This window comes from Limanda limanda, chromosome 5, assembly GCF_963576545.1.
Source record: "Limanda limanda chromosome 5, fLimLim1.1, whole genome shotgun sequence".
Classification (NCBI taxonomy): Eukaryota; Metazoa; Chordata; class Actinopteri; order Pleuronectiformes; family Pleuronectidae; genus Limanda; species Limanda limanda.
The window spans coordinates 17,573,071-17,600,083 of NC_083640.1; the positions used below are offsets into that span (position 1 = coordinate 17,573,071).

At 40.2% G+C, this 27,013-nt stretch overlaps 1 protein-coding gene across 1 annotated transcript in view; it reads left to right on the forward strand.

Annotated features, from left to right (window-relative positions):
• The window catches only part of grid2 (glutamate receptor, ionotropic, delta 2), a 436,646-nt gene that overhangs the window by 282,307 nt on the left and 127,326 nt on the right, over window positions 1-27,013 (forward strand). The window contains exons 5-7 of the mRNA XM_061071705.1: window positions 13,667-13,720; window positions 21,919-22,092; window positions 25,705-25,866. Coding sequence (XP_060927688.1) covers window positions 13,667-13,720; window positions 21,919-22,092; window positions 25,705-25,866 — 390 coding nt within the window. The remainder of the gene's footprint in view (window positions 1-13,666; window positions 13,721-21,918; window positions 22,093-25,704; window positions 25,867-27,013) is intronic.

Here is a 27,013-nt window from a genome sequence, read left to right on the forward strand (position 1 = left end):
GAAGTAGCTTCACATACCTCTGCACCAGAAGCCAGGCTTTTCTCTCCAATATCTATATACCCCACAGTCAATTTAGATTTAGTTTGTAACTTTGAAGCGGATCTTTTAACAGTGCTGATGTTTCATGTTATTCTTACACATGGTATCTTTTTTTATGGTTCGATCCAAGTATCACACTGTATAATCCAGTCTGTGTGTAATCTTGCTGACTGCAGCTGGAACTGAGTTCTGTGCAATGATGAAAACTGACAACTCTGCTATGCTGTGTCAAAATCACACACACACACGCACACACACACACACACACACACACACACACACACACACACACAATGTTGTCCAATTTTGAAACGCTCTAACCCATGCAGTCCATCTGCTGTGTGTGTGTGTGTGTGTGCCTGCCTTGTTTTTTTCTTCAGTAAGTAAAACTCACCCATTCATTTCATTCTACATTGATTACTTTGCCCGTCACTTGAAATACGAGCGAGCTTGGACTGCACTATGAAATAACTTGCAGTGCAGTTTCATATCACCATACTATTTCAGCATTTTTAAAATTCCTGATTGGCTCGGAAGGAGGGTTGTATCATATGTCAAAAGCTGGTGCCACATTTGTTACTGATTAGCCCAGGAGGAGAAGCATAATTCCTGGACAGATGGTACATTCACTGCTCCCTTTTGGTTCAATTTTTCATCTCACCTTTTATTTTATGTCTTATTTCCCATGTTCACCTCCACTTTACTCACATTTTCTTTTGTTTTTTCCCCCTCCTGTCTCCATCATTTACAGCTGTGTTCTCCTCAGACTCTTTGGCGGCGCAGTGATCACACTAGATTTTTCTCCTCCAAATGCATTTGAGGACGTGTATTGCTCCCTTTTTCTCTCAGACACACCAACACACACTGTAACACATGCTTGGCATCTTGCAGAGTGTCACGTTATCTCCTACTCTCAGGTCTCAGTAATAGGGTCGGGCTCAGGGTCAACTTGTCCACTGCAGAGCTCTGCAGGAAATAGAGGAATAAAATGATTTTATAATTGAGGCGCTGGAAGATGTAATCTGTCTTTAGGGTCGGTTGAGTATTATCTCAGTGTTGCTTTGATTTGAGGTCACAATGTCCCCCGGCTTTGATTTTGCAGGAGGGGTTTGGTAACAGAGTTTATGATGCTTATGGAGCATCTCTGCATGTTCCCAACAAAGAGTTTCATAAATTAATGGATGTAATTTGATTTACTGATGGCCTTTTTATGTTTGTCCCAGTAGGTGAGGTGTAGAGTTAATGTGGTGTCATTAGGTGTGTAACACAAGTGAAGGAGAAAATTGTTTCCCTGATACAGATTTTCACCGAAACTTGAATTACAAAAGTTTTTAATGGCTCACAGTTCAATCTACGTGTCATATTGCAGCTGAATCTGTGAGGTCCGCGTTTGTGGTAACTACTTCATGAGCGAGCAAGTCGGAGATAGTGCAGCAAATAGCAACGCATACAAACTGTATATATACAACACAGGAACGGAGCTACGCATCAAGTTAGAGATCTCTATATGAGAAGTGTCAAAAATGTGGGGTTCATAATGAAAATGTGGTGGGACAAATTAGAATATGGCAGATTGCAGTATACTGGATAATTAAGGGGAAACACTTGATTAAAATGGGTTTCATATTGGTTTTCTCCATGTCTATACATTTATTTTCATAATTCAGTCTTTTTTTATCCTTAGTTGACGCCGACATCATCACATCTATCTTCTCCCCTGCTGATTCTTCATTTCAGAGAATGTTTTAAGTAGTTCCTTCCTTCAGGAATAATGTGCTGCAACTAATGCCTCAGTAATGCAAAAGTGATGCTGTATAGAGTGTGACATCAAAGTAGGAGAGGCACGTGGCATTTATCCATGAAATATCAAAACAATCTCAACAATAGAACACTATCCAAAGGTCTATTAACTTTGAATTGATTAAGATTAGAATAATGAAATATTGAATAATTGGCTCAATTTCATGGCTGAGAGCATCCCCTTGCAGAGTTGCTAAGACTGGTTTTGTAACATCATAGCAGAGAGTCTCTTTAAGAAACTCCTGTTAAGCTAAGCTGAGGAAATAATAATTCTGTCATTAAAGTGGTTTATGGCGAGCTCCAGGCAGGTCGGAGTTACCTGTAAAACATAAGTGTGCAGTGGGGTCAGCTCCTCCGGTTGACAACTTTAGCATATGCTTCAACCCCCAGAGGCCAGATCAGATGTGTAATTGAGGCACATAACATCTGCTGCTCTTCACCATATACAGCTGGTTATTCCCTTCATTGCTCACTCATTCAAACACCAGCCCTTCATGCCGTGACACTTATATGACCTATCTCCCTCCTCCCAGAAGTACAAGCTTAATCTCCTCTTGTGAAGTTCCTATACGCCAACAGTGCTTGCACTTATTCTGCCTATGCAAGAATATGACTCACAGTGAACCCATATGCAAAAATCTTATACTCCGAGGCTCCAACCTGGATGTTCCCTGGCTGTATTTTCAACAAAGCCGAAGCATAATTTCTGTGAAATGAACCCTATATTAGCAGAGATTAGAAGGAATGAACTGCAGTGTTAAATAGCAGCGGAACAGCATGATAGACTTTGACCGGGCGAGGTTGACAGCAGCAAACCTCCTCACACTGTAACACAACATCACTGTAACACATTATCCTTTTAGGGTGAGCAAGTGAATTTTGTAAGTGTCAAATACACTTATAAATGGTGAGGAACAAGGAGCACACTTGCTGTGTGCAGTGCTCATTTTTAGGGATTTTTCCAGTGCTGTTAAGTTACAGCTTTGCTCTTCTGTCGATGTTCAGTGCAGAATTGTTATTGACTCAAAGAATCATCATTCTTCTGTTGTTGTTATACGTTTTGTCATTGAAACATTATTTCCCAGCAGAGATCAGGTGGGCTTTGTTGTTTTGTTTGTGTATTTCTGCCCTTTGCTTGTTGTTTGATTCCTGAGACTAAGGACACTTTCACACCAACTTGTTTGGTCAGCAGCTTCTAACGTTTCAGTTTAGTCTGAACCAAAAATAACAGATGTGAAAGTTGCCTTGGACCACGGTCCAGACAGACCCATTTAGTCCAGCTGGGAACATTTGCAGTCGGTAAAAACACAATTGTTCGGGCATTTGGACCAATGGAAGGAAGTTCAGACAGTCATTACAACGGCCACAAAAGTCAAATGACATTAGCCTTTTTTCATTAATTATATCCATTGAAAAGGAAAGACAACTACCGGCGGAGTTGACAACACATCGATGTCAGATGCTCGCCCATTCAAGACACAATAAATGTGAGTGTATTTGAGAAGCAGGCCACATTGGTGGTTACAACCGGATATGCGCTATGTTACAATGTAAAACCTAAACTAACTGGATCAAATGTAAACCATGTAACAAAAACTTACCATAAATACCATACAAGTCTTGGTGTGTGTATATGTGGAGTAGAACAGAAGTCTATAGTAAAGACAGAGTGTGTATGGTGATGTTTCCTCTGTTCATATGCTGCACATGTACACTTTTGTGCATGATTGACACACCTTTATCTGGTGTCCTGAACAGTTGACCTGTGGTGCATTCTTCATACAGTGCAGTCAGGGAGAGGAGTAGTGGACGTGGCAGATGGGAGGATGGACGGCACACAGATCACAGGAGGTCGAGGAATCATTTTATATTGGGTGGAAGATTAGTCGACCTGAAGAAGCCGAGCTGGCTTACAGAAACACTTCAGCAGCTCGGAAGGCACACCTGAACACACACTCGTTCTTCTTTATCACAGACACACAAGTTTTATTTCTCCTCCTGCATCTACCTCCATCTGCTTTGCTCTCAGGCTCTCAGGCAAACATTTGCTCGGCCCACCTCTCAGTTCTCTCATCTGACCTTGCCATAGGTAATTTCAGTTGGGATGAGTTCTGACATTTTAGGGCACGGGTTAATCTTTTAATTCACCTGTGTTCTGCTCTCCTCTGGCCTGTTTTTACCTGCACTGACATGACCCCATTCAATCGAGCCACTGAGCTAATGCCGCACGTTTTTGTTGTTGCCGCAGTTTTTGTAAAGATGTTTTACAGAGGCCAATAAAAGCCTGTAATGTAAAGATGATTGCCTGCATGGTCTTTTGACTCATATTCTACTTTTAAGCGTATATTGATATCGCATCAAGAAGAGTAAACAGCTCTACTTGAAATTATTGTCTTGTGCTTCCATGTGTAAAATATCTCCGGCACAGTCTTTTTAAACATTTTACTATTATAGCCCCAGTGGCTTTTTGTAAAGTAGGTGTGCAGAATATTAATCAAGGGACAGGTGTAAGTTTGTCAGGGTAGTGGGTGATAAATTCATTGCATATCATGATGTGAGCAACATTAACAGGACCTGTACCAACTAAACAGTTGTTTTGTGAACAGACAGATATGTTACTTTTTTTGTAGTATGATTTATTAGCATCCCCCTTTGGAAACTCCCTTTGTTTGAATTGCCCTTAGTAGAGTGCATACCTATAGCAAGGCCCCTGTCCATTTGTCTAGATTGGCACCAATTTTTATTTTGACTCTCGTAAAAATCCTTTGTGTTGTTTTTTTGTTATTCTGCTGACAAACCAACCAACAAATGATCCAACAATAGGATCTGGGTGACAACACAACCTCCTCCGCTGAAGTCAAAGGCTTTTAAAACAGAAAACTTATGCAAGTTACCTTTCGGTGAGTTCTTTGAAGTCAGCCAGGGATTAACTGACCATAAATTGTTCAAGGTTTAACCTTGAATCGTTTATTCATCCGACCCAGTCAGGGATGTTTACAGTAAAGGTATTTGTAGTGACATAAATGCCTTTTGTCCTGTCTTTGAAGAATAACTTTATTTGATGTACTGTCTCGTCCTATTAATGGTCAAGATTTTAATCTGATTACAAACAAAGGCATGTGTAAGCTTTAGGCAGAATGCAAGCTTGTGCACTTAATCTTGGCATGAACATGATTGTGGCATGAACCAGTCCTTCTGTAGCTTGATGGGTAGATGGACAATTAATATGGGGTGTGGACATGCATACAGAGAAAAAGCCCTTTCCCCTTCTAGTACTGAATAAAGCTGATAGTAAATCAAATAAAGAACATACGGAAACATACACACAGTCCCACACAAATACACAAAGCTGTTTACCGTAGACCTATCAAGACCGCTTATTCTATTTGTTCCAGCCATTGATCTTTTCATATCTAAATGTCAGGTTGCATAACCTCATATTTGCTGGGACTGGTAGTGGCGAATGTGTGCAATTGTGTGTGTGTGTGTGTGTGTGTGTGTGTGTGTGTCAGCCTATACACTCCCTCTGTGGGTATGGCAGTGCTTGCAGCTGTGGTTTGATCAATAAACTGAAAGGCCGAAGTGTGCACACATACCCTCATGTCTTTTGCTTTTGTGTACACGCACACGCACACACGAACACACACACACCCACACACACACAGCTAAAAGATGATACATGTGTTGTGCGTTGGCCCTGTTACCCTCTGCCATCACAACACATACTATCAAAGACCTTTACTGTCCGAGCATTATATTATATGTCAGACAGAAAGAGAAAGAGAGGAGACAGGGAGGGCAATAGAGGGAAAGAGAGCAAGAGAGAAAACATATAGTGACTGAAAGATGTCTGCTGAAAGGACAAAAAAAGTGAACGACTCTGCCGTTTTCCCCCGCTTGTGTTCATCAGAACATGAGTGATTGATCGATAACGCCGATGGTGTGTGCGGTGGGTGGGTGAGCAGGCCAAGCCCTTGTCAAGATGAGGTCTGGTGGCTTTTGTTGAGTGCGACAGCTCTCGGTCGGCGTGGTGTGCGTGTGTATATGTGCATGTGCGGGCGAGAGAGACACGGAGTGAGCGACCTCGTCAAATGCGGTATGCAAAGACTCTTCTTGAGCAATCACTGAAAAGAGAAGAGAAAAAACGTACACACGTTAATGAACACAGACACACAACGGCAATCTGCATTATTCAATATCTTTCTCTTCGTCTTCCCCCACCAGAATACAACTGCCACCTTTATAGGCTTTGCAGACCACTGGTGTGTGACCGCGGCAGGATCGGACTAATTAAACAGACAGTAATGGAGGTGATTTAGAGTTATTAGTTTTGGGAGCAATCACAGAGGCCTTTGACACCCCTTTGCCTCATGTCATGGTACGGTCCAGTGCATCTAAGACTTCATTACATCGACCTCTGTTTTCCCGAGGAGCTACTATCTCCTTTTATAATGTTATGCTGTTTAGAAATGTCACAGTTTTTCCATCTCTTTTCGATTTTAAATGTGATGCTTTCACTGTAAAACGTCTATTTCAAATACATTTATATTATATTTACACTTTTCCACAAATGTTTCCCTTTGTTCCTGCTGCTCTGCCACATTGAGCCTCAGAGCTGAAGAAGGTCAACCAGACACCTTCATACCTGAAAATGAAATCTACTATTGCCTGAGGCATCATGTTTCGGGTTGTCCGTCCGTCTGTCTTGTGTCCATCCCAGCCAGGATGAACTGATTTGATTTTTGTGGTCAAACGTCAGTGTGACCTTACAAAACAGGACTTTTCTGCATTGTGAACAGGATATCTTGGGAACACCTCAGAGGAATCCTTCCAAATTTGAAGCAAACGTTCATTTAGATTTATGGAGGTTTATGCCACTGTGATTTTAAACAACTTAAAATATTGTGAATGCAACATCTCAGAATCACCTTGAGGGATTTTTTTTCAAATTAGCTATAAATGTTCACTTGTATTCAAAGATGTACTATATGAATTTGCTGGTCAAAATTCAATAATCGATGTTACCCATATAAACTACACTTGTTGGCAGACGCATACAACCAAAGGGCAGTAATTCTTGTTCTTTATTTAATTTGCAGGGTGATGTGACTTTTTCCCACATGCTACAAAATGCACAACAATATAAAAATGTAAACTACATAATAACCAAATATATGGCACTAATGTGGTCAAGATCTCCGCAGACCTTCATCTATTTTTTTCAAAGAACTAAACTCTTTGTGAGCACACTTAGTCATTTTTAATGGATTTATTAATCATATGCTTTTTTCAACCAACTCAGTCTCGGCACACTTTCATCAAAATGTATGACATTACTCTACCGTTAGTGCATTCCTTTTATACAAGAGTTGCCTCACTACACTATAATAGATTTAACGCTTACTTGAGATTCCATCCACCATTATGCTTTTCTTTGATTTTACAGTTTTTTCAAGACATGGCGCTGAGTATCAATCTAACAGCAAAGTAGTCTTCACAAGCAATAACCCTCAGATAGGACACACAGACGTCTTGATATTAAACATTGGTATTCTGGGCTGGTTGTATCTTCTTTGCGTTAGCTGGTGGTCTTTGTGTGTCCATGTGGTCACAAATCATACTGAAACCATTATTTTTCATTCTCCACTGCTTCAGTCACAGCTGTCATAGACCAGATGTGTCATAGACCAGATGTGTAGGTACATGCGCGTTGAGTGAGTTTATGTTTTTTTATGACAAGCAGCTATCATGTAATCTATTTTTACGACGATGTTATGTGGGTGCATTTGGTGCAACACAAGCTTTTGTGTGCTAAGTGTGAATGCCAGAGGAGTTCCCGTTTATGCATGGGCGTGTGTCTATGTGTGTGTATGCTTGTTTGCACGCCATCGGTCAGAGCTTAGTGCTCCTCTGCCAAGTATTTAACTCCATAGAGCAAAGCAGTGTCATAATGCACTGCCCTCTGCTTGACATTGGTTCTTTCCAACATACAATGCAGATATGCACACAAAAACACACATTGACATCAAGACACACAACACACAATCAAGCATGCATGAGATGACCAGGGGAGTAGTGTGAGAGAGATTAGTGACATTAAGCCTAAATGGCAGTGGTGACATGCAGCAGTTATGATGTATCAGGGAGAAAATGCCTCAGTTAGCATGCACTAAATGCTCGGTTCATAAACAGGGAGGGGGAGAGAGGGGGAGACTGAATGGGGGAGACGGGCTGAACGGAAAAGAAGTGAGAGGACGAGTGAAGAAACTCCTGCGCTTGTTTTGGATGGTGGTAATGTTTTAATGTGTTTTGTAACCGATTTCTGAGACATGCAAATTAGACACAGTGAGAGGAGTCTGTGATTAGGCAGGCGAGAGCGGGGGAATGGAAGAGGAAGGTGCAGAGAGGTTTCGTGGCTCACAAATTGATGAAAGGAAGTGCTTCAGTGGGAATGAGGTGCAGGAGCGGAGAAGAAGAGAAATCGGTGCAATCGTGCTGGCAGGCAGGGAAGAGAAAGTGAAGTCAAGGTGTTCAGGATACTGTCCCTGCCGTTAGATGATTGGAAATCTTGTGCATCACATGTAGTGTGAATAATAGATTTATAATTTGTATTTAAAAAATTACAACTTTGATTGGGCTTTTTGAATTCTAACAGAAAACTCCACGCAGCATATCATTTGTAGGATTGTCTAAATAACGTAATTGGTAGTTTTTCTTGCTGAGGGTTAAGGGCAGAGGATGTCGCACCTTGGAAGCCTTATGAGAAGAAATCTGATTTGTGAATTTGGGCTTTACAGATAAAATGTAATTGATTTGATTCATTTAATTCTGCAATGGGGGTATACCTGTGTCCTATCTCTACCTACTTTCAACCTATTAAACCACAAATAAATGAAGAAATCAACAGCATGAGAAACAAACTGTGAAGCCAGGGACAGATGCACCAATGGAATTGCAGCACCTCAGTCCTTTTATTTTATTTTATGGAGTTGTGCTCATTGTATGAAGTCTTATAACAAATTTCATCCTATTTTATGAAATCAGCCCTCTTGACTTGATTTTTTTGCAGCAGCACAAAAGCTTAACAGACAAGGAGAAGAAAAGAAAGGATCGAAACTTAATCTGCAGGGAATTCAATAATGAAAACACATTGGTTAAAATTACAATTTTGTATTACAGTTAACACAACCACATATATTAAGTGTCCTTTTTCATCAGCATCATCTTTCTTTCTGTCTCTGCCGTCCCCCATCGTCCATGCCCACTTTCTCCCCATTACTCGAGTGTCTCTCTGTATATTTGTCGTTGTCTTACAGCGTTCAGGTGGAAGAAAAGGTTTGAGATGATAACAGTAATCCTGCTCCTCCACCTCAAGACACAGACACATTGCTCCCCCCATACATCCAGACACAGAAACGCCAAATTAATTACAGTAATCAAGAAGGACGCTTGGATGAGGGTTGATAGCAGGTTCAGAGGAGGCACGACCACAGCTTTGCAAATAGAAGCACTTTTCTCTGGGAAGATGACGTAACAGCCGCTGGACATGCTTCTGTTTTTAGATGTTTGTCTGTGTAATGTATGTATGGGTGTTTTATCGCAGATTGCGCCCGCACGTTTAAGCGTGAAGCCTGGATATGCCTAGTTTGGAGGGTGGGCTGTAGGCTATTTGCTTGATTTGATCACAAATAGTGCGTGAAATTAAATTACACAACTAATTTTCAATTTGGAGCACTTTATTCAATAGCAACACCCACTTTCCCTCCTTAAGCTTCCCGCATAGTGTACTGAGGCGATGTCTGCTTTTGCATTAATAGGTTTTACCCTCTCATATGCAGAGACACAAACAGCCATATACATGAGTATGATATAAAGGCATATTGAATAAAAGACCAACAAAATATAGGTATTGCTCTTGTCTTTTGTGCAATTTGAACACATGATGTGTGTGTTTGTATCGGTGTGAGTGTGTGTGTAGTATTGTTAAATCTGCCTTACTGTTGTCAAGTCAGGTCTTGGTGTGAGCTCCAGGCTTTGACTCTCTTGTAAGCCAACATCACCCAGTTGCCAGAATCAATGATTTTTCTTCTTTGTTGGCCTCCTCCAGGAGTGACAGGTAGCCGAAGATGATTACAGGATCACAACAGTGTTTGGCCGCACTGTGGCCACTCGATAGAGAGCATGCCAGACTGGGGCTCGCAGTGGCACGATGATGCAGATCTGTCTTAGTCTTCCGTGTGTGCTCCCAGACTTTGAGAAAAGGCTTTCTCATATTGACACCGAGTGATTGGATTTGTTCCGGACCACAGAGCCTTGGTCCGTATGATCTTCTGGCTTCAAAGGAAGTGAGAACTGGGCAGAGATGAAGCTTTTGTCAAGCTGGTCGGAGAGGTCAGAATCATCTCTGTGGAGGCACGAAGGAACGGTGCCCAGGTGACTCCTGCCCACCTGCAGTGTTGGCACAGAATTCATAACAGTTTTTTTATTTCATTTTGTACATGGAGACAAACACAGACATGCAGCCACGCGAAGAAGGCTGTTTGCGGTGTTTGCTCTTGTCAATCTGTTTGTGAGAGTGTGTGAGAGACAGAGCTTGAGAGAGTGAGCGTATTGAACACTTCCAGCCCCTCAGGAGTCATGTCTAGTGTTAGGAGTCTGCCCTTTCGCTAATTAGCTTGAAACATCTGTCCAGACGCCTGCCAGAGGGTGGTCATAATGGGAGAAGTGGAAACGCTCACATCCGCCAGCACTTCAATACAAACCATCACGCATCGACATTTATTTATTGACCATTTCGAAATTATCCTGCACACGCACCCACACTCAGAGATGATTTTATATTTGCATGTTTAAAAGTGACATGATTTACCAATAATCCTATGTGAATATGTACTAATCTCCTAATGAGCACCAAGGGAAGGGAACATGGGGATGGAGAGTAACAGCTTTCCAAACCTCCGTCCTCCTCTCTCCCTCCTCCACTGCTCCAAATTGCTGTTTTTTGCAGTGCTCCAACAGACAGAGACAGAAATAACACGAGAGATCAAAAAAAAGATGAAGAACCCCCAGTATGCTTGTGATTTAAACTGTATATTTTTCAGCTGCACTCATGAAAAAAGGGGAAGTATTAAGAAGAGAAGGAGCAGAATACGCTGACTGACATGAGAAATTAAGACAAATCGTGTATTTTGTCCCCTTCCTTCCTGCTGAGCATTCCTTCTCTGTGTCGCAGCCATGTTTCCTGCAGAGGCTGTATTTTATGGAAGCCGTCAGTGTTAAAATGACGAAGTTTTATGGAGACTCTGTGGCAGATTAAACCACTATTAGCCATGCTCCATCACCCTCTCCAGCTGTTGCCTTTTGTTTACGGCTAAAAAGTGTTTTATGACACGCGGTGCCATAGTCACCTCGACAATTATAGCTAATGATATACGAGTGGCACTGTATTTTTACACCGGCAGTGGCAGGGAGAGGGCGGGGGTAGGCACAGAGCGAGAAGTGAGCGAGTACAGGGGAGCAGAAATTACGGAGAAGTGCGGCAGAGGCGGTGATAAGAAAGGAGAACTGCAGATGGGAGGAAGAAGAGGGTAGAACCAAGTGCTGACAGGAGAAAAAGTACTGCTGCACATCACCTTTTCTAAATGTCACCATGCTTTCCTGTCTTCAGAGGTGTTTCATCTGACTATCAATAAGTGATGCGCGACTTACTTGTTGTTATTTACCTTGTGCCCAGATTGACAATTCTGTCTATTTACATAACACTTGTAAAATCCAGTGGTGTATCATGATATTAGCTTTTAGGGGCCACAATTTGAACAAAGGGGCCAATTATTCAATTGTTCAACATCCCTGATTCAGTGAGGTGCACATGTATCATTCCTTGGATACTGTTAGCTCTATAGCTATCAGCCACACATCATTGAAATACTGTGTGTCGTATACCCACATTGTGTACTTAAAAAAAGCTCAGAAGTTAAAGATTCTCAGCAAATTGTCGTATTTTATATAGTCTTATTATTTAGTGACTAGTTTATTTTTAAAAAGACAGGGGATCAACTTGGCTACAGCCCCCTCTGGCCCTTCTCCTGGATACACCCCTGAGAAAATCTCTTCCCCAAGAAATAGCTGTTGTCATAACATAATTTAATTTATTCATGTTGTGAATTGAAAAACAAGGAGAAACAAGGGGGGGGGGGGGGGTTAGAAGGAGATAAAAGTAACGTGAGTAAATAGATCTCAACATCCTGCTGGTCACAGACAATGATTGAGAAGGGATGTCAGACACTGAGAGAGAGAGAGAGAGAGAGAGAGAGAGAGAGAGAGAGAGAGAGAGAGAGAGAGAGAGAGAGAGAGAGAGAGAGAGAGAGAGAGAGAGAGAGAGAGAGAGAGAGAGAGAGAGAGAGAGAGAGAGAGAGAGAGAGAGAGAGAGAGAGAGAGAGAGAGAGAGAGAGAGAGAGAGAGAGAGAGAGAGAGAAGCACCTGCTGCTGTTTATAGGGACATTATAACATTAGTGTACCGACAGATGTAGTGCAGATGTACAGTGGGTGTGTCTGGAGCGCCAAATGTTTTTGCCCCGTCGAGTGCGTGTTTGTGTGCGTGTGCATGTGTGTGTGTGTGTGTGCACGCAATTGCTCTTGAGGTGCAGCTCCCCAAGTGTCCATGCTGCAACGTTTAACAATGGTGTAGCTACTAGTAAAGAGTTGACACATATAAATATTTAAGTTGAGTCGTTAACAATTCATGCAAAAGGTTTTCTTTTTCCGAGTGTGTGTGAGATAAGGAGACCAAACGCCGCACACCCTACGCAAAGCATCTTTGCTAGTTACAGTTAAGCACACATGTCATTGTCCCGTTCATCCCTTCTGCTTTTTAAAGTACATGCACCCACCTGAGCACCCATGTGTGTTGTTGTGCTGCTGTCTTAAGGCCTTAGGGAGTAATTGCACACTTGACCAACAAACACCTGGTCTGAAGTCAATGGGAACAGTGGTATGGCTTACATGCGCAATGCATTTCCTCAGAACCCTTCTTTCGTGCTGCCTCAGTTATATGATATTGATCGACCAAATTGCAAGTGCACCTGTTTTTTTTAAGGGGAATGGTGCTCTGATTAGTTTATTGCATGTTTTTGTGCCCTAAACACCCCAATGATCGAGTAAGAGACAAAACACAAGTTTTTTGAACAATGCAGCGCAGCACGCTTCTTTTTTCATCGAGTTCCAGTCAATTGGATTTGGACAAACCCTCAATACACTTGTGCATCAGATCATTAAAATAGAGCCTAAAGGAAGGGACAGAGAGAGAGAGAGAGAGAGAGAGAGAGAGAGAGAGAGAGAGAGAGAGAGAGAGAGAGAGAGAGAGAGAGAGAGAGAGAGAGAGAGAATTCTACTCACAGGTTTGTCTAATGAGAACAAAGTTGTAACGCTGACATTTAAGCGTGAGTTTATGTGGGAGTTTTTGCAGTTATTTTGTCACAGACAAGCAAGTTTTGCCATTTCTGCATTGTTTGAAGAGAGATTTGGCAGATTACTTGAGCACCTTTGATACAAGCTACACACTGAGTTTCTGCTTTGCACATTTCCATAATGTTCTCTTAAAAATATTCACACTTCAGACACAAAGAATCGCATTATCCAAAACGGAAAATATGTTTTAAAGGGATTTTTTTTTCTTTAAAAACAACAACAAAACAACTTCTTGTCTTGCAACTTTTTCCTCATCTATAGTCATATATTTAAAGCTGATATCTCCCAAACCAATGATATTCCTATAACTGATTATGATTTTAACTCTAAACGTGACGCTGTGTTTTTGTGTGTGTTGTAGGTGGTGGAGACCAACCTGGTTGCTTTCGATTGTCACTGGATCCTGATAAATGAGGTGAGTGCCATGAGAATGATTTATGGATCCTGTACTGGGTGTTCCATCAGTTCACCTTATTGTTTCAATCATCCTGGGAATATTTATGGTTTTAGATACTGAACCCCCTCTAATCTCTTCACTGTCCTGGATGTTTGAAGGAGAAGGGGGAGCTTAAAAAGTTGTCGACTCTATATTTTTTCCATTCATCCGATAACACACAACTTGAAGGCCAATTTTGTTAACTTTAGAGAGCACATGCTGCTGTGGGCCACAAGAAAAGAAGACAAAACATTACAGTAAAGATCTTACATATTTTATGCACACCGCTTAAGCCAGATTACACACACTAAGCAATTTCAGAGATGACAAAGGTGACCTTTAAAGAACATCTCTGAATGAGCATAAACACAGATTAGCAACAACATTAAAAGTGGTAGCAGATGCTGTGGCAGATTGGTTTATATCTGTGGCATGTGGTGACAGAGCAATGTGAACTTGTTTTGTAGTTTCATCATTTAAATGCGTCATCATTAGGCAAAAATAAACCAATCAGTTGGTTCATTAAATATTAGGATTCCCTAGTTTACTCCGCAGACTGCACAGTTTTTGTCCGGTGAATTTCTTCTCATTTCCATTCCACAATCACTGATTATTGCTCCTTAGAGAAACATAATTAAACCTTAACATTGTTTCCTGTAATTTCATATTGATTTTAAATAGGAGCACAACTTTGATCTCGCCTCACGAGAAGTCCCCTTTCACAAAACCACTTGCATCAGCTTCATTTGTGTGTGTTTGTGTGTGAGCGTGTATGTTTGGATGCGTGTGTACACTGATCGCTAATGCACTGTGTCTTGGTAGCCTTGGGCTTTGCAGTGAGCTGGAAGGACCCAGCAGGGAGTCCGAGCTCCCACACACTCACGCACCAACATGAGCTGGTTCTCAACCCAACAGTGTGCACAAGAACACGTACTGAAGGAGCAGCAGAATATGATTTACAATAAAGAAAATGGAAAACCTTGTTTGGTACAAAACAATAAATGCCACAAGGCTCAGCAGTCCCATTGCTTGCCGCAGTTCCGCAAAGAAAGTCTGTTTGAAACAAATATTAGCATGCATCAGTAGTCTGCGGTGACTTCTAGGCAAGCACAGCCGAGGAGCCAACCAGCACCACAAACCATCTCATTGTGATATTCAGCTGATTACCACACTGACAGAAATGGAGCAGACAAAAATATACACAACAGTAGTAGTAGTAGCAAATCTCTGTTAATAACAGGACCTGTTCTAGTTCCTGATTCATGTTGTCTGTCTTGATCTCTCTCTTGCATCTGGCTGCAACATGCTTGGACATCTTCACCTTTCTCCACTCTGACCTTTCTGCTGCTCCAAACCAACTCTTAAAATATACAATATCTAAGATGTCCCTTCTATTTTCATTAACTGATAATAATGCAGATCTATGTTTTCTAGCCTCAGGATGACCTCATCGCAGGTTTTCCACAGAGAACCTAATACCTTGATTAACAGAAAACATAAGAATATGTTAGATAGGAAGCAGAACATAATTAAAGTGCTTGAGTTGTATGTTACATGGTTGAATGTATATACTTGTATGTAAATTGAGTGAATATGAAACATCAAGGTGGTGCAATTAAAATCTTTGTGAAATGAAAAGCGGATGCACCGACATCTTATCTCCTCTTCGTCTGTTTGCCAAGGAGATTATTAAGACAACTTATGCAGAAAAGAAACAAGCATAATTTTGTATGTTTACTTTCTAAATTACATGACTATGCACACAATTTTCTGACTGATCTCAGAATGGTGGCAGTTGAATCAAGCGCAGAGAAGCATCTTTTCTTGTAGCTAGCGATAGCAACTCAACCAATGAAGATCCCAGCTTTTATCCTCAGTCAGCAAAAGTACTGCTCCCTTTAAAATCCCAATATTTCATCAAATTGACCCAGGCAATATCCTGTTGTGAGGCAGTAAACAACCAGATGATAGGCCAACACTTCAGATCCTCTTTGGGCCAGAAAACCTTTCTGAGATCAGATGTAAGGAGAGAAGTAGCTGCCGCTTCTGTATCTTTCTGTTTTTAGCTTTAAATGGTCAAGCACAGCGTACCTGGCTCGTGCTGACGGAACAGCACTGTTATGTATGACATCCATTAATGCTACAAAAAGAACCGACCATCTTGTTCTGGTTCTCGCTTTTAGAGTGTCAGTCTCACTACATGAAGGTATACTGCCGCCGACAACCACTCAGTTTTGTTTTTCTCAAATGCTAATACTCTCAGGTAGTGAGGGAAAAGAGTGAGCCTTCCACCTGCACATAAATGAAAATGGCAGCTTTTCTACTTTTTATCAGAGGGAGAAACAAGGATAGACCTGTTGAAAGGAGCCACTCTGTATAAGTCCTTGACTTCATACAGAAACTGTCATGCCACTCCTCTGTTGATTGAAATGGATGTGTTTACACGATGTAACAATTGAGACTCGACTCAATAGAAGAAATGTGTTCTTCCTGTCTTTATACACTTTCTTTGGCAGATGGCTTAGTCAGCCGGCCTACTGAGCAGTCCGTCGTTACCCGAATGCCTGGTAGGCTAAAGTCACATCTTGCTGTCTAATAGACTCCCTTCATATTCATTGCATCCTGTCAGGCATCTGGTGTTGTCTACCACTCTCCAGGCCTTCTGACAGCGACCTGCTCTCTGCTTAGCTTCCTGAGAGGCTTAAGATGTCATTCTGCAGCGTGCGAGTATGTCTAGCAGCATGTAGCCTGTAACACTTTGTACCTGCCTTTGAGGAGTCAATGACGAAATGCTGTCAGGCAGCCCAAAGCTTTCCAGGTTGTTAATGTTTTAGCAATGGTGGATTATCACTGAAGTAGTGTTATAGTTATAGATTTAAAACTAAAACTGTCAGGTACAATTCATGCCAGGTCTCAGGTGTGAATTACACAGTTTTCAAGCTTTGTACAGAAGGTAAGAGTAGCTGGTGTTTATGTTAAAAATATTGTTAATGTTATTACGTCAATTAAATTTGTCAATTCAACACAGTTGGCTAATTGTGTTATAGTTGGCTTGAACATGGAGACACAGCTAATTTAAGGAAACCTATTTTGCTAATCTAAATTCTATAACTAGTCACTGATAATCAACCCAGCCAATCTCGCCCTAATGTTTTCAAGCAGGGCTTTGGATTATTTTGAGAGAAAAGAGATTTGGAAAAACAAATGTGACCCATCTAAGCTTATTGGTAATGATGAGGAGAAAGGGAAAGGGAGATGAAGGACAAGAGAGAAGTGGTGGAGCAAAAAGAGCTTAAAGGAAAGGGGACTCCCTCTCTCTTGCTCTGAACTGTACTAAAAATCACAAACGCCTTCAACAAATCTAAGGAAAAGCTTCACACATAGCTTTAAAATGATAAGAAGTCCTATTTCTGCTTATCAGGACTGAAATTTAGTCACACGTTGTTCTAATGTGGACACAATATTGCCACCATGTATGCGAAGTCCTCTGCTGAAGTATTTAGGGAGGATGAGTGGCTGTAATGTTTTGTCATTTGTGATGTCTTCTAGTACTGGTTCTTTGGAGAATGACTATTCCTATGTGGGAATGTGCTCTTCCCTCCCTGTGGCTTATTATGGATGATGGGGCACTGTATGGTTGTCATAACTCTGCTTTATCTACAGCCAGCAGTCAGACAGCCCCACTGAGGGGGAGTTCACAGTTATAATTGATCATCCTTCCTCTCCCTATCTCCTACGTTCTGCTTGGGATGAGGGAGGATGACGATGAGGAACAGAAATAATAAGGAGCAGTCATGGCTTCTCATTTTCTCTTAAGTTTGGAGGAACTCCACTGTTGACCTCAGTCGTTCTGATTCTCTCCAGAATCTGTCACCCTCCATTATGCTATCTGTCTTAATCTTCCCTGTTGCCATTTTTACTCTTTTTGTCATCATTCTTTTCCTCTTCATTTATTTCTGCCTTTTTTTCCCCCAAGGGATATATGTGCATGGTAATTAGATAATACAAGATAAGGCCGTTCGGTCATTTTGGCTCTTAACTGCATGATATCCTATAAATAAGCATCATTACACTATTTAATGGTTATGCATTTACAGAAATTGGTGAAGCTAATGGAAAGATTGTTGATGTCAAAGACTTCAGACCCAACATCTTTCGTGACTTTGAATCCAACCTAGATTTTTCCTTAAACTTAACTGAAGTGTTTTCGCTGTCTAAAGTACAATACGGCGATTCCATCGACCAGGTATATGTTATTTAACGGTTTAAGAACATTCAACAAATGTTTGGGTAAAGCCTTGAAAAATCTGCCAACTACAAAAAGGTTTCACTGGCAATGAGAGTCATTGTTCTTGGAAACATTGAAGATAGAACATTATCTCAGACTGAAATCATAGTTAAGGTAGAGAACACGCTTACTTACAGCTGCAGAAGTGCTCGCAGAGGAGATAACTGTTGTGTACGCTGTGCACAGCTGGAAGTTGCCCAGTATGACTACAGCCATATAAGACTACTGTTGCAGGTCCCCTGGAGCTGTTGGTATTTTAAGCCTTGTTCATGGCAAATGTTTTTTCTTTTTGAATCAAAAACTTTGATTTATTTGTTTTTTTTCTTTTCCACTGACTATTCAATCACCGTCTCAATGAAGCATCTTCGCTGCTTGTGATCATGATCGCTTTTCATTTTTACTTTAATATTTCATGTGTTTGCCCTTTCGCCATCATTTTTCTATATCCACCTTTGCTCTATGCCTTCTCTACAACCCATAGGGTTTGAAAATGGAAATACAGTTGCCGGTATTCAACAACATGCATTTTTTCTTTTCCTTTTGAATACAGATTAGATTAAAGATCAACCAGCCCAATTCCAGAGGTAGTCAGGGTAACCTCTGGCCAATGTTACAACTCCCATCAAAACAAGGTTCAGTCGCCAATTTTTCCTCTGCTTATTCTACTTTTTTTAGTGTCAAGGCCTTTAATGAATGTTCCAAAAATGGGTTGTATGAGAGGGAGAAATAAATTAGGCGCTGTTGAGGAAAATTGCCCGAGGTGACAAGAAAAGAACGAGAGGGCAAATGTAATGAGACAGGCTTTTGTTGGGATTTGTTTTGTTTTTCAAAACGTTGAACTTTTGAATGAGAGCAAAACAGAGGGATTTGCTGTTCTCATAGGCGGTGGGGTTGAATGGGAATGAACTGAGGGGTTGAGCAGAGGAGCAGAGAGGGTCAAACAACAAACGGAAAAAAATCCCCCCACTCTAAACAGATAAGAGAGACGGGAGGGATTTGGTGTCTCTAGGGGAGAGCGAGGAAGAAAGAAATGGGTTGAGAAGAGAAAACATGGAGGACAAAGTATAGGGGTCAGAGAGGAAGTGCCAAGAAGAATTGAGGATGAGGGATGTGTTTTTTTGCTTTTTGACTCTCTTCTTCCTATAAAACACTAAAGAAGAGGATTTGGTGCTCCTGGGAGAGGAGCGAGGCAGAGGGAGGTGATAGGTTGAGGTTGATGGGGATTGCCGGCAGACCAAAACTTCAAGTTTATGTTGTAAACAACTAATGATTTAGTGCTGCAGGGTGTTGTGAGGGTTACAACTTACCCACAGCTTCTGCTTTCACATAGTTGGACTCTCCGCACTCGTCTGTCCTCAGGACTGAATGATTTTGTAGTTGATTGTTTAGCTTGAAGGTGCATTTTGATTAATGAGAATGGATTGACAATTATTCCCCTAAAAGCCCTTAATATAGCAATGAGCAGTAATTATTCCATGCTTGTTTTGAAAGTCAAATTAAGTGATTTGATTGTACTGTTCAACATTTTACCAAACCAAAGTCTTTATGTTAATAATATTTAATATAATTTTCTATTGATTGAGGAAGCCATTAAAAGATTGACGATCCATCGCTTTTAGACAGAATTAAAAAAGAGTAATAATGATAGTTACTTTATGTATATAGCACATTTCAAAACAGCCATAAGAAAGTGTTTCACGAAGAGGACGAATGAAAACTAGAATCTAAAACAAGATCGCAAATTAATGTCATTTAAATCAAAGATAGCAGATAAAATAATACAAAATCCTTTCATAAAAATGATTAATGGAAGAAGAGGATAAAACAAAAATAATTAATGGCAATTAAAAGTTATTCGGTAAACGTTTGTTTGAAAGGATAATAATAGACTTAGAATAATGTAATAATAAATCACAGATTTCCTTGGGTAAACATGTGAGAGATAATATGATCCTTTAGTCTTCATATCAGTTTTTGTGTAATTGTACGTGTCACATTCATTTTGTTTGGCTTTTGAAAGGCCAACAGCTGAACAGAGCAAGCCACCTCTGAGAGTCATAGTATGTGAAGTGTGTTTGGTCGTTCCCCAGAGACAGTGACAAAGAGGTAAAGAGAACAGGAGGACAGAAGAAAGATGGGCAAACACCTGTTGAGAGGACAAATCTCAAATTCATCTTTTCCCTGTGTGTGTGTGTCTGTGTGTGTGTGTGTGTGTGTGTGTGTGTGTGTGTGTGTATTCCTGTACATTGCTTCGTCTATATATGTTTGAGTTTGATCCTTTGAGTGGGGCACTCTGGATAATTCTTGCCCCGCTGATGTTTCTCCGCCTGCCCTTGACTGTTTGCTGTGAATCTTAATTTTCTATTGGCCCACAGATCTGCCTTTTAAGCAATTTTCAGCATCTTCTCTCTGTCCTGCTTCTCTTTTCTTCAGCTTTGTAGCGCAGTCCCCTTCAGGGCTGTTATTTCTGCGACCGCTTGGGATTTTTTCCATGTTTGAGCCCAGCAAATAGATTCCTTACTCTGACTGTTTAGAAAGTAGATACTTCAGAGCACAGGGTATTAATACAAGGATAAACCTGTTTAATCCTTTAAGGTCTTCTTCAAGGTGATAACACCCCTTTATTCAGTTTTTTTATCTTTTATTATTCATTTAAATCAATTGAGGATCTCAGGTCGGTTACTCTATTTCAAGAAAAATTATTTGATTTGACAGCAAAAAAAGCGCGGTCTTTGAAAGTATCTGAGGTTGCATCACTGGACCTCAATTCTGACGTGGTTTATTAAAAACATTCAGAGGAGCGTCAACATGACTTCAGAAACAAATGTATATTTGTGCAAACCATATCGAGTTAGGGCCATTCATCAATGTAATTAATGCAGATGAGCACAACTATTCCAATGAAGCCTGTATAAAACTGCCTCTAATCACCATTGATCACATCCCGTGAAGGCTCACAGGTCTTAATGAACGTTAATTACATTCATATAAAATCCGATGAGATTAGTCAATGAACCAAGGAAATCTATAATATTACCCTTCCCTATCGTGTGTGATGGCTTGTTAATGTATATGCAGGTTCCTCAGGCAGGGTCTCAGCCCCCCGGTCGAGTAGGCTGCAATCTGCAATTGAAACAGAAGCAAAAAGGTTATTTTGCTCAATGAAAAGGCTGAAAAGCAATCTCATGGAAACATATGTACACACAAACACTCAAACTGAAAAATGCCCACAAGACGCACACGTAGCACGCAGACATCCCTGCACACATATACAAAGAAAGCAGAGGCTGTCTCAGTTGGTGGCGGTGTCGCCTCCACCCGGGACAATAAACGTCAGGTCTCATCTCGTCACCACATGACCCTCTGCACTTGCAGAGGATGGATGGAGATCCATGGATAGAGAGAGGGAGAGAAAGATTGTGTCCTAGGGCTAAAATTAGTAATGATTCCTTCCCCAAGGTTTTGCAAGGACATGCAGAGTACGTGCAAACACACATGTATGTACACGGCGAGCAAACACAAATGTGAACACACGCAGACACACACACACATTTTTTCTTTCCATCTGCTGACGTTTTCCTTTGATCAAAATTACAGTTTTTTTGCAGATGATACAGACGATGGTTTTCACAGTGTGGTGACAATGGGCCTAAACTATATATTATATTTCATTTTGAATATGAATTACAGGAACTTTGAAGTAAAGGTACCCAAAAAGGTTTCTTCTTTCATTTTGTGGTTGTGGTTGTGGTTGTTTTTTTTTGTCATAAATGTTGGCTACAGGGGCTCTGCACATAAAAATGACATCATGGATTTGATAATTATTTATCTCACGTTATTTGTCTCCCCAATATTCCTAAACATGTCCCTTCTCTGTCCACTCTCTCAGGAGATCTCCGACTACGACTTGCAGGAGTTGGTTATGAAGTCAATCGGTCGGCTGACGTTGATTCGGCAGATGTTCCCTGTGCCTCAGAACACAACTCAGCGCTGTGTCAAACACAACCACAGGATCGACACTTCCCTCTGTGACCCCAAGAACCCCAGGTCCCATCAGCTGGAGGTGAGTTTGACCATTTTCGACCATTTTCAATGAAGTCAATAAGACACAAAACAATTTTAAGTGTCATATAGAAAGTAATTGGAAAGTAATTTATTATTCCACATTTCAATTCACTAGATCCAGATATGTATCTTAATCTGCACAAAATTGCACAGACTCACGGAATTTCACTGTATTATTTCACTCACTGAAACATATAGATCGGGAAGCTTCAGCCTGTATCATCACAGCCAGCTCCCCAGAGCAGTTGTTGTCCGGCTCTTTAACGCTTTGTCCTCTTGCAGTTTAATTACCTGCAGTGATCGAAAACTAACCTTAGTCTAAATTCACACTATCAAAGAGCAAGACATCGAAAAATGGGGTTGAAGCCCCAGCGAATAAAGTCAATAAGGACCAACTGTGTTACAGGGCAGCTTTGTTCCCAAATGAGAAACAGCAGCACAACAAAGTGCATCAAATGACATTTAGAGAACAAGAATACATATACAAATGTTGGTGATATCACACACATACACTGAAATACACTCAATATCCACTTTGTTAGATAACGCAATCCATTACAGCCGTTTATCCACATTGCTATAGAGGTGTTAATGAAATCATACTGTATGTGTTAACACTGAGGTCATAGTAAGTGGTTGTGTTGCTGCATTACACCGACAGGTGTTTCTAATATGCATGTTAAGTATGGATATAAGGAAGAATAGTTTAATAGGACACCATCAACTAATATAACCTCAGTGATAAACACATTTCTGATAATGTCGCTAATCATGGAACATTGTAAACATCATAAAGCTGGTGAATTGAATCATACTAGATGGTCCCAGTCCACTGAATGCAGCATATGTCCATGATGTTTGATCAATATGTGATACTGTTCATATGTTATATTGTTGTTAAATATGCAGTACAACATATCGAATTAATTTATCGCAGTAAACAAGACACGTCGTAGTCTGAGGTATATCTACATATATCCCAGACATATACATTCTACATGCAAAGGTATTCTGAAAATCTCTCTATTGTAATGTATTTTAGACACGATTCTTTGGGTTTCTTCTACATGTTTATGAGAAAACGACTTATTGTATGTTCTTCAAAGCCGCTCGGCTGTTCCATATTTGCCTGAACGCAGCTCCCTTTCTTTTTTGCGTGTGACATTTCAACATGTCTCCTGCTCCAAAAGCCTTCCTGTTCACCCGGGCTTGCTGATTTGACATTGTCCTTTATGCCTGTGAGGCTGTTTTTTTTTACCTGGAACATTAATCATTTTGGTAAAAAGTCAGCGCACAACCTTGTGTGTGTTTATCTCAGACCACACAATTCATCTTATAGCCCAGTTCTGAAAAAAAGTGACAGCTATTTTCCCCCTCCCTTTTCTTTCACATTTCCTTTACTTAGTAGTTTTGTTGTTTTAATATGTCCCCTAGGGTGGCAATATGTATGCAATTATTATCCCGTTTTGTGTGTATGTGAGTCATCAGTCTGCCATCAAACAGAGCGGAGAAACAGGAACACACTCTTATTTATTTGTCAAGACAAAAATACGAAATTGAATTAATGTGCTGTTGATTTATGTGGATGCACAAGACCCCGGGGGAACACATTTGATGAAAGTTGGGAAAACATTGAAAACAGAGACGTGCTCTTAATGTTTATGTGGATATCGCCCTTTCAGGTCCTGTGACTCTCACCCGCTGTAATCAGTGCATGGATGTAAGAGAGAATGGTCTTTCTTATGTCATGTTTATTCTTTTTAATTAGATAAAGTAACAATATATATTTTAAAAAATGACTAAAATGGTAAATATAAGCTTAATTCACAAAGGTTTTATGCTAAAAGTTGATGGAAGCCTATGGCTGTAAAATATACTGCCTTTGTGATGCAAAAACGTTGTTAACTCCTGGAAGCACAAGAGGCCCTGAAACATTGAATAATGTAAAGAATATTAATATTAATTTTGCTTGTGTGTCCTGATGTGAATTAAGTGCTTCTCACGTATAAAAATATATTCAGTCATATAGAATATAGAATCCAGTCATTTTAAGATATTCTTTGAATAGATACACAATTATACATAATCTGGTGTGTGTATATGTGTTTGACTGATACTCATTATAGTCAGGGACAATGTATTTATTTGGTAAAGAGAGTGAGAATAATATCGTGGATGCACAGTTGGAACACGCTTCACTCACGTTTATTCTTATATCCTGTGTGTGTGGGTTGATTTCAGAGAGGGAGGTAGAGAAATACAGTCAGAGAGAAAGCAAGGTAGAGAGAGAGAGAAAGAGAGGAAACGGATCATCTCAGCGGTCAGAGAGTGGCCCAGAAGCCCAATTTCACACTGCACTGAAGCACATCTGCTCAGGCTGACCACACGCACATGCACATGCACACACACACACACACACACACACACTCGCACATAACGCTCGCCTGAAGAGCAGGAGCCACTGATCATTCAAGTTCCCCAAACAGCAGAGGTAGTCTCACTTAAACATTTCAGAGAAAAAGCAATAAGCAGAGAGAAGAGTGATTGTCAGATAAAAGACAACAAGTGGAAGACTGGGAGACAAAACCCAAGATAGTTCAACATGAAGTCAGCAAAGTTGGATGTAAGATGAACTTGTTTTACTGTCGGTTAATAGTGATGGACAAGGATCACAGCATAGTAGTAAAATTAACGCTCTGGAGGGAAAGTTGTCGATCAAACAAGCAAAACTGCTGCTCGTTCTTTTTAAAAATTAGGTTAAATTATATTTGTAAAGAAACACACCCATGAAGCAAATATTTTGATGTTTCACATTTTGAGTCTATGATTGGTGACAGTAATTTTCCAAAGACTATCTCGCTTAGAATAATTACACCCTTTCAAATATTGGATTTTCTAATAACACTGTTCTCATGGATTCATTTACTCACTGTTCTGTTACCAAAACTGAAATATGTTTGTACCTGAAAATACTGTAAAACATCTGCAGCAGTATTTTCTTAGAGACCTAAGACTTAGCTCTAGATTTCTTTTTTTGTAGTGAAGCAGCCATCTTACTTTTCACCCTCTTTTTATACATAAGGATATTATATACATTTTTAACAAGTTACAGTTTTTGAGCTGAGTTGGGATGAATTCCATATAAAAGTTTGTTTTCAGAGCAAACATAAAGAAAAACCTTCAATTTAACTGTTATTATAACTATAATTTATTGACCTAATTCCGGGCATCGTTATCGCTCTCTCTCCCCTGTGTGCGTGTGTCTTCTTTGTGATATATGAGGTGCGCTGTTACTGAGCTAATGGCTTGTGATTCTATATTATTGTGTTGGTAAGTGTGTTAATGTGAGCGGGTATACATCATCTGCGTGTGCGTTGAATCATGCCTGTTGCAGTCTTTTTTATTATATTCTCATTAACATGGAGAGAAGAGGCTCGGTGCATCGCACAGCAATCTATCAAGGACTAAATGAACTCCTCTCTCTCTCTGACTCCTTCTGTGGTGCCAAGATCCTACAATATGTTTTAATCCCTGTCATCCTTAAAGCTCTTATTTTGTGTGTATGTGTGCAAAGGTTTCATATAAAAAAAATTCTTTTCTTCCTCTGTAGATCTCCAACCGCTACATCTATGACTCTGTGTTGCTGCTGGCCAACACCTTTCACAGAAAACTGGAGGATAGGAAGTGGCACAGCATGGCCAGTCTGAGCTGCATCAGGAAGACCTCCAAACCTTGGCAGGGAGGCAAGAGCATGCTGGATACTATCAAAAAGGTAGGATAGTGAGGGAAGAGAAGCAAAGCACATACCTTATCCTGCAGGTCTGGGGGGAGCTGTTCAACTCAAAATGCTTTCAAACATACTTTAACACTCTAGCAAATAGTCTGCCTTCAAATGGGGTCATGTCCACGATAGAATCCACATGAACTCCCATCCTTTAAAATGCTTCTGTATTTCTTACTATGTTACGTGCCTACTAGCTTTATAAATAGTAAGCGTCTGAGGCTTCAAGACACTGACGATAATGTTGGCATTGGCGTTCAGGCTGTTGTTTCCTAACAGCAGGGTTCTCACATCTGAAACACTTAACGGTCAAGCTACCATGTACTTCTCACATATTAAGCTCACAAATTTAATTTAAAGCTATATATATATACATTCCCTATAGTACACAATATGATATGAATAACAAAATATATGCAATTATATAAATAATTAGATGAGCTTCACAATAACAGGGACATGTTGAATGATATGATATGATGGTACACGTTTTAGATTACGTTTTTTTTGAAAGAGACTAATAATTAGCAAAATTGCATTTTCATCCAAAACAGTGGGAGTAAAACAGAGGAAAGACAGTGGATGAATTAAAATACAAATCTAGAAAGACCTTTATTAATTATCTTCCACAATTTCCTGAAACTAACAAAAAAACGCTTGGATAAAAATACTCCATATATAAAACTTTACCAACAATGTAATAGTTGTAGTTTCCACGATTTTCATATATTAATATCAAAAGACTTCTCTGGTTTAAAAAAAATAAGTAATCAGAAATAATCCAGGATAATGTTCAACCAACACACGCTTACTGTTGTTTACAGTGGTGAACACGCTTTTAAATATAAGTAAAAAGAAACAGCACGAAAGATCAAATCTGATTTGCACTATATAATCACCAGTGAAACCTTCTCCATTTCTGGATTTCTATTTGAAATGTTGTTGATATCTTTGTGACCCAAAGTCACTGATATCTAATCTCCGTTTGTGGACCGTGCCATCTGTTTCTTCCGTCTCCTGCGGCGCTCTACTGCTGTGCGATGTTGTCGTCGCGTCCTTGCCAGTTTAAAAATAGCTCATAAATTCTTTGTTTCCAAAAAAAAAAGAAAACATTTATTCTAAAAGACTATTTTGAATA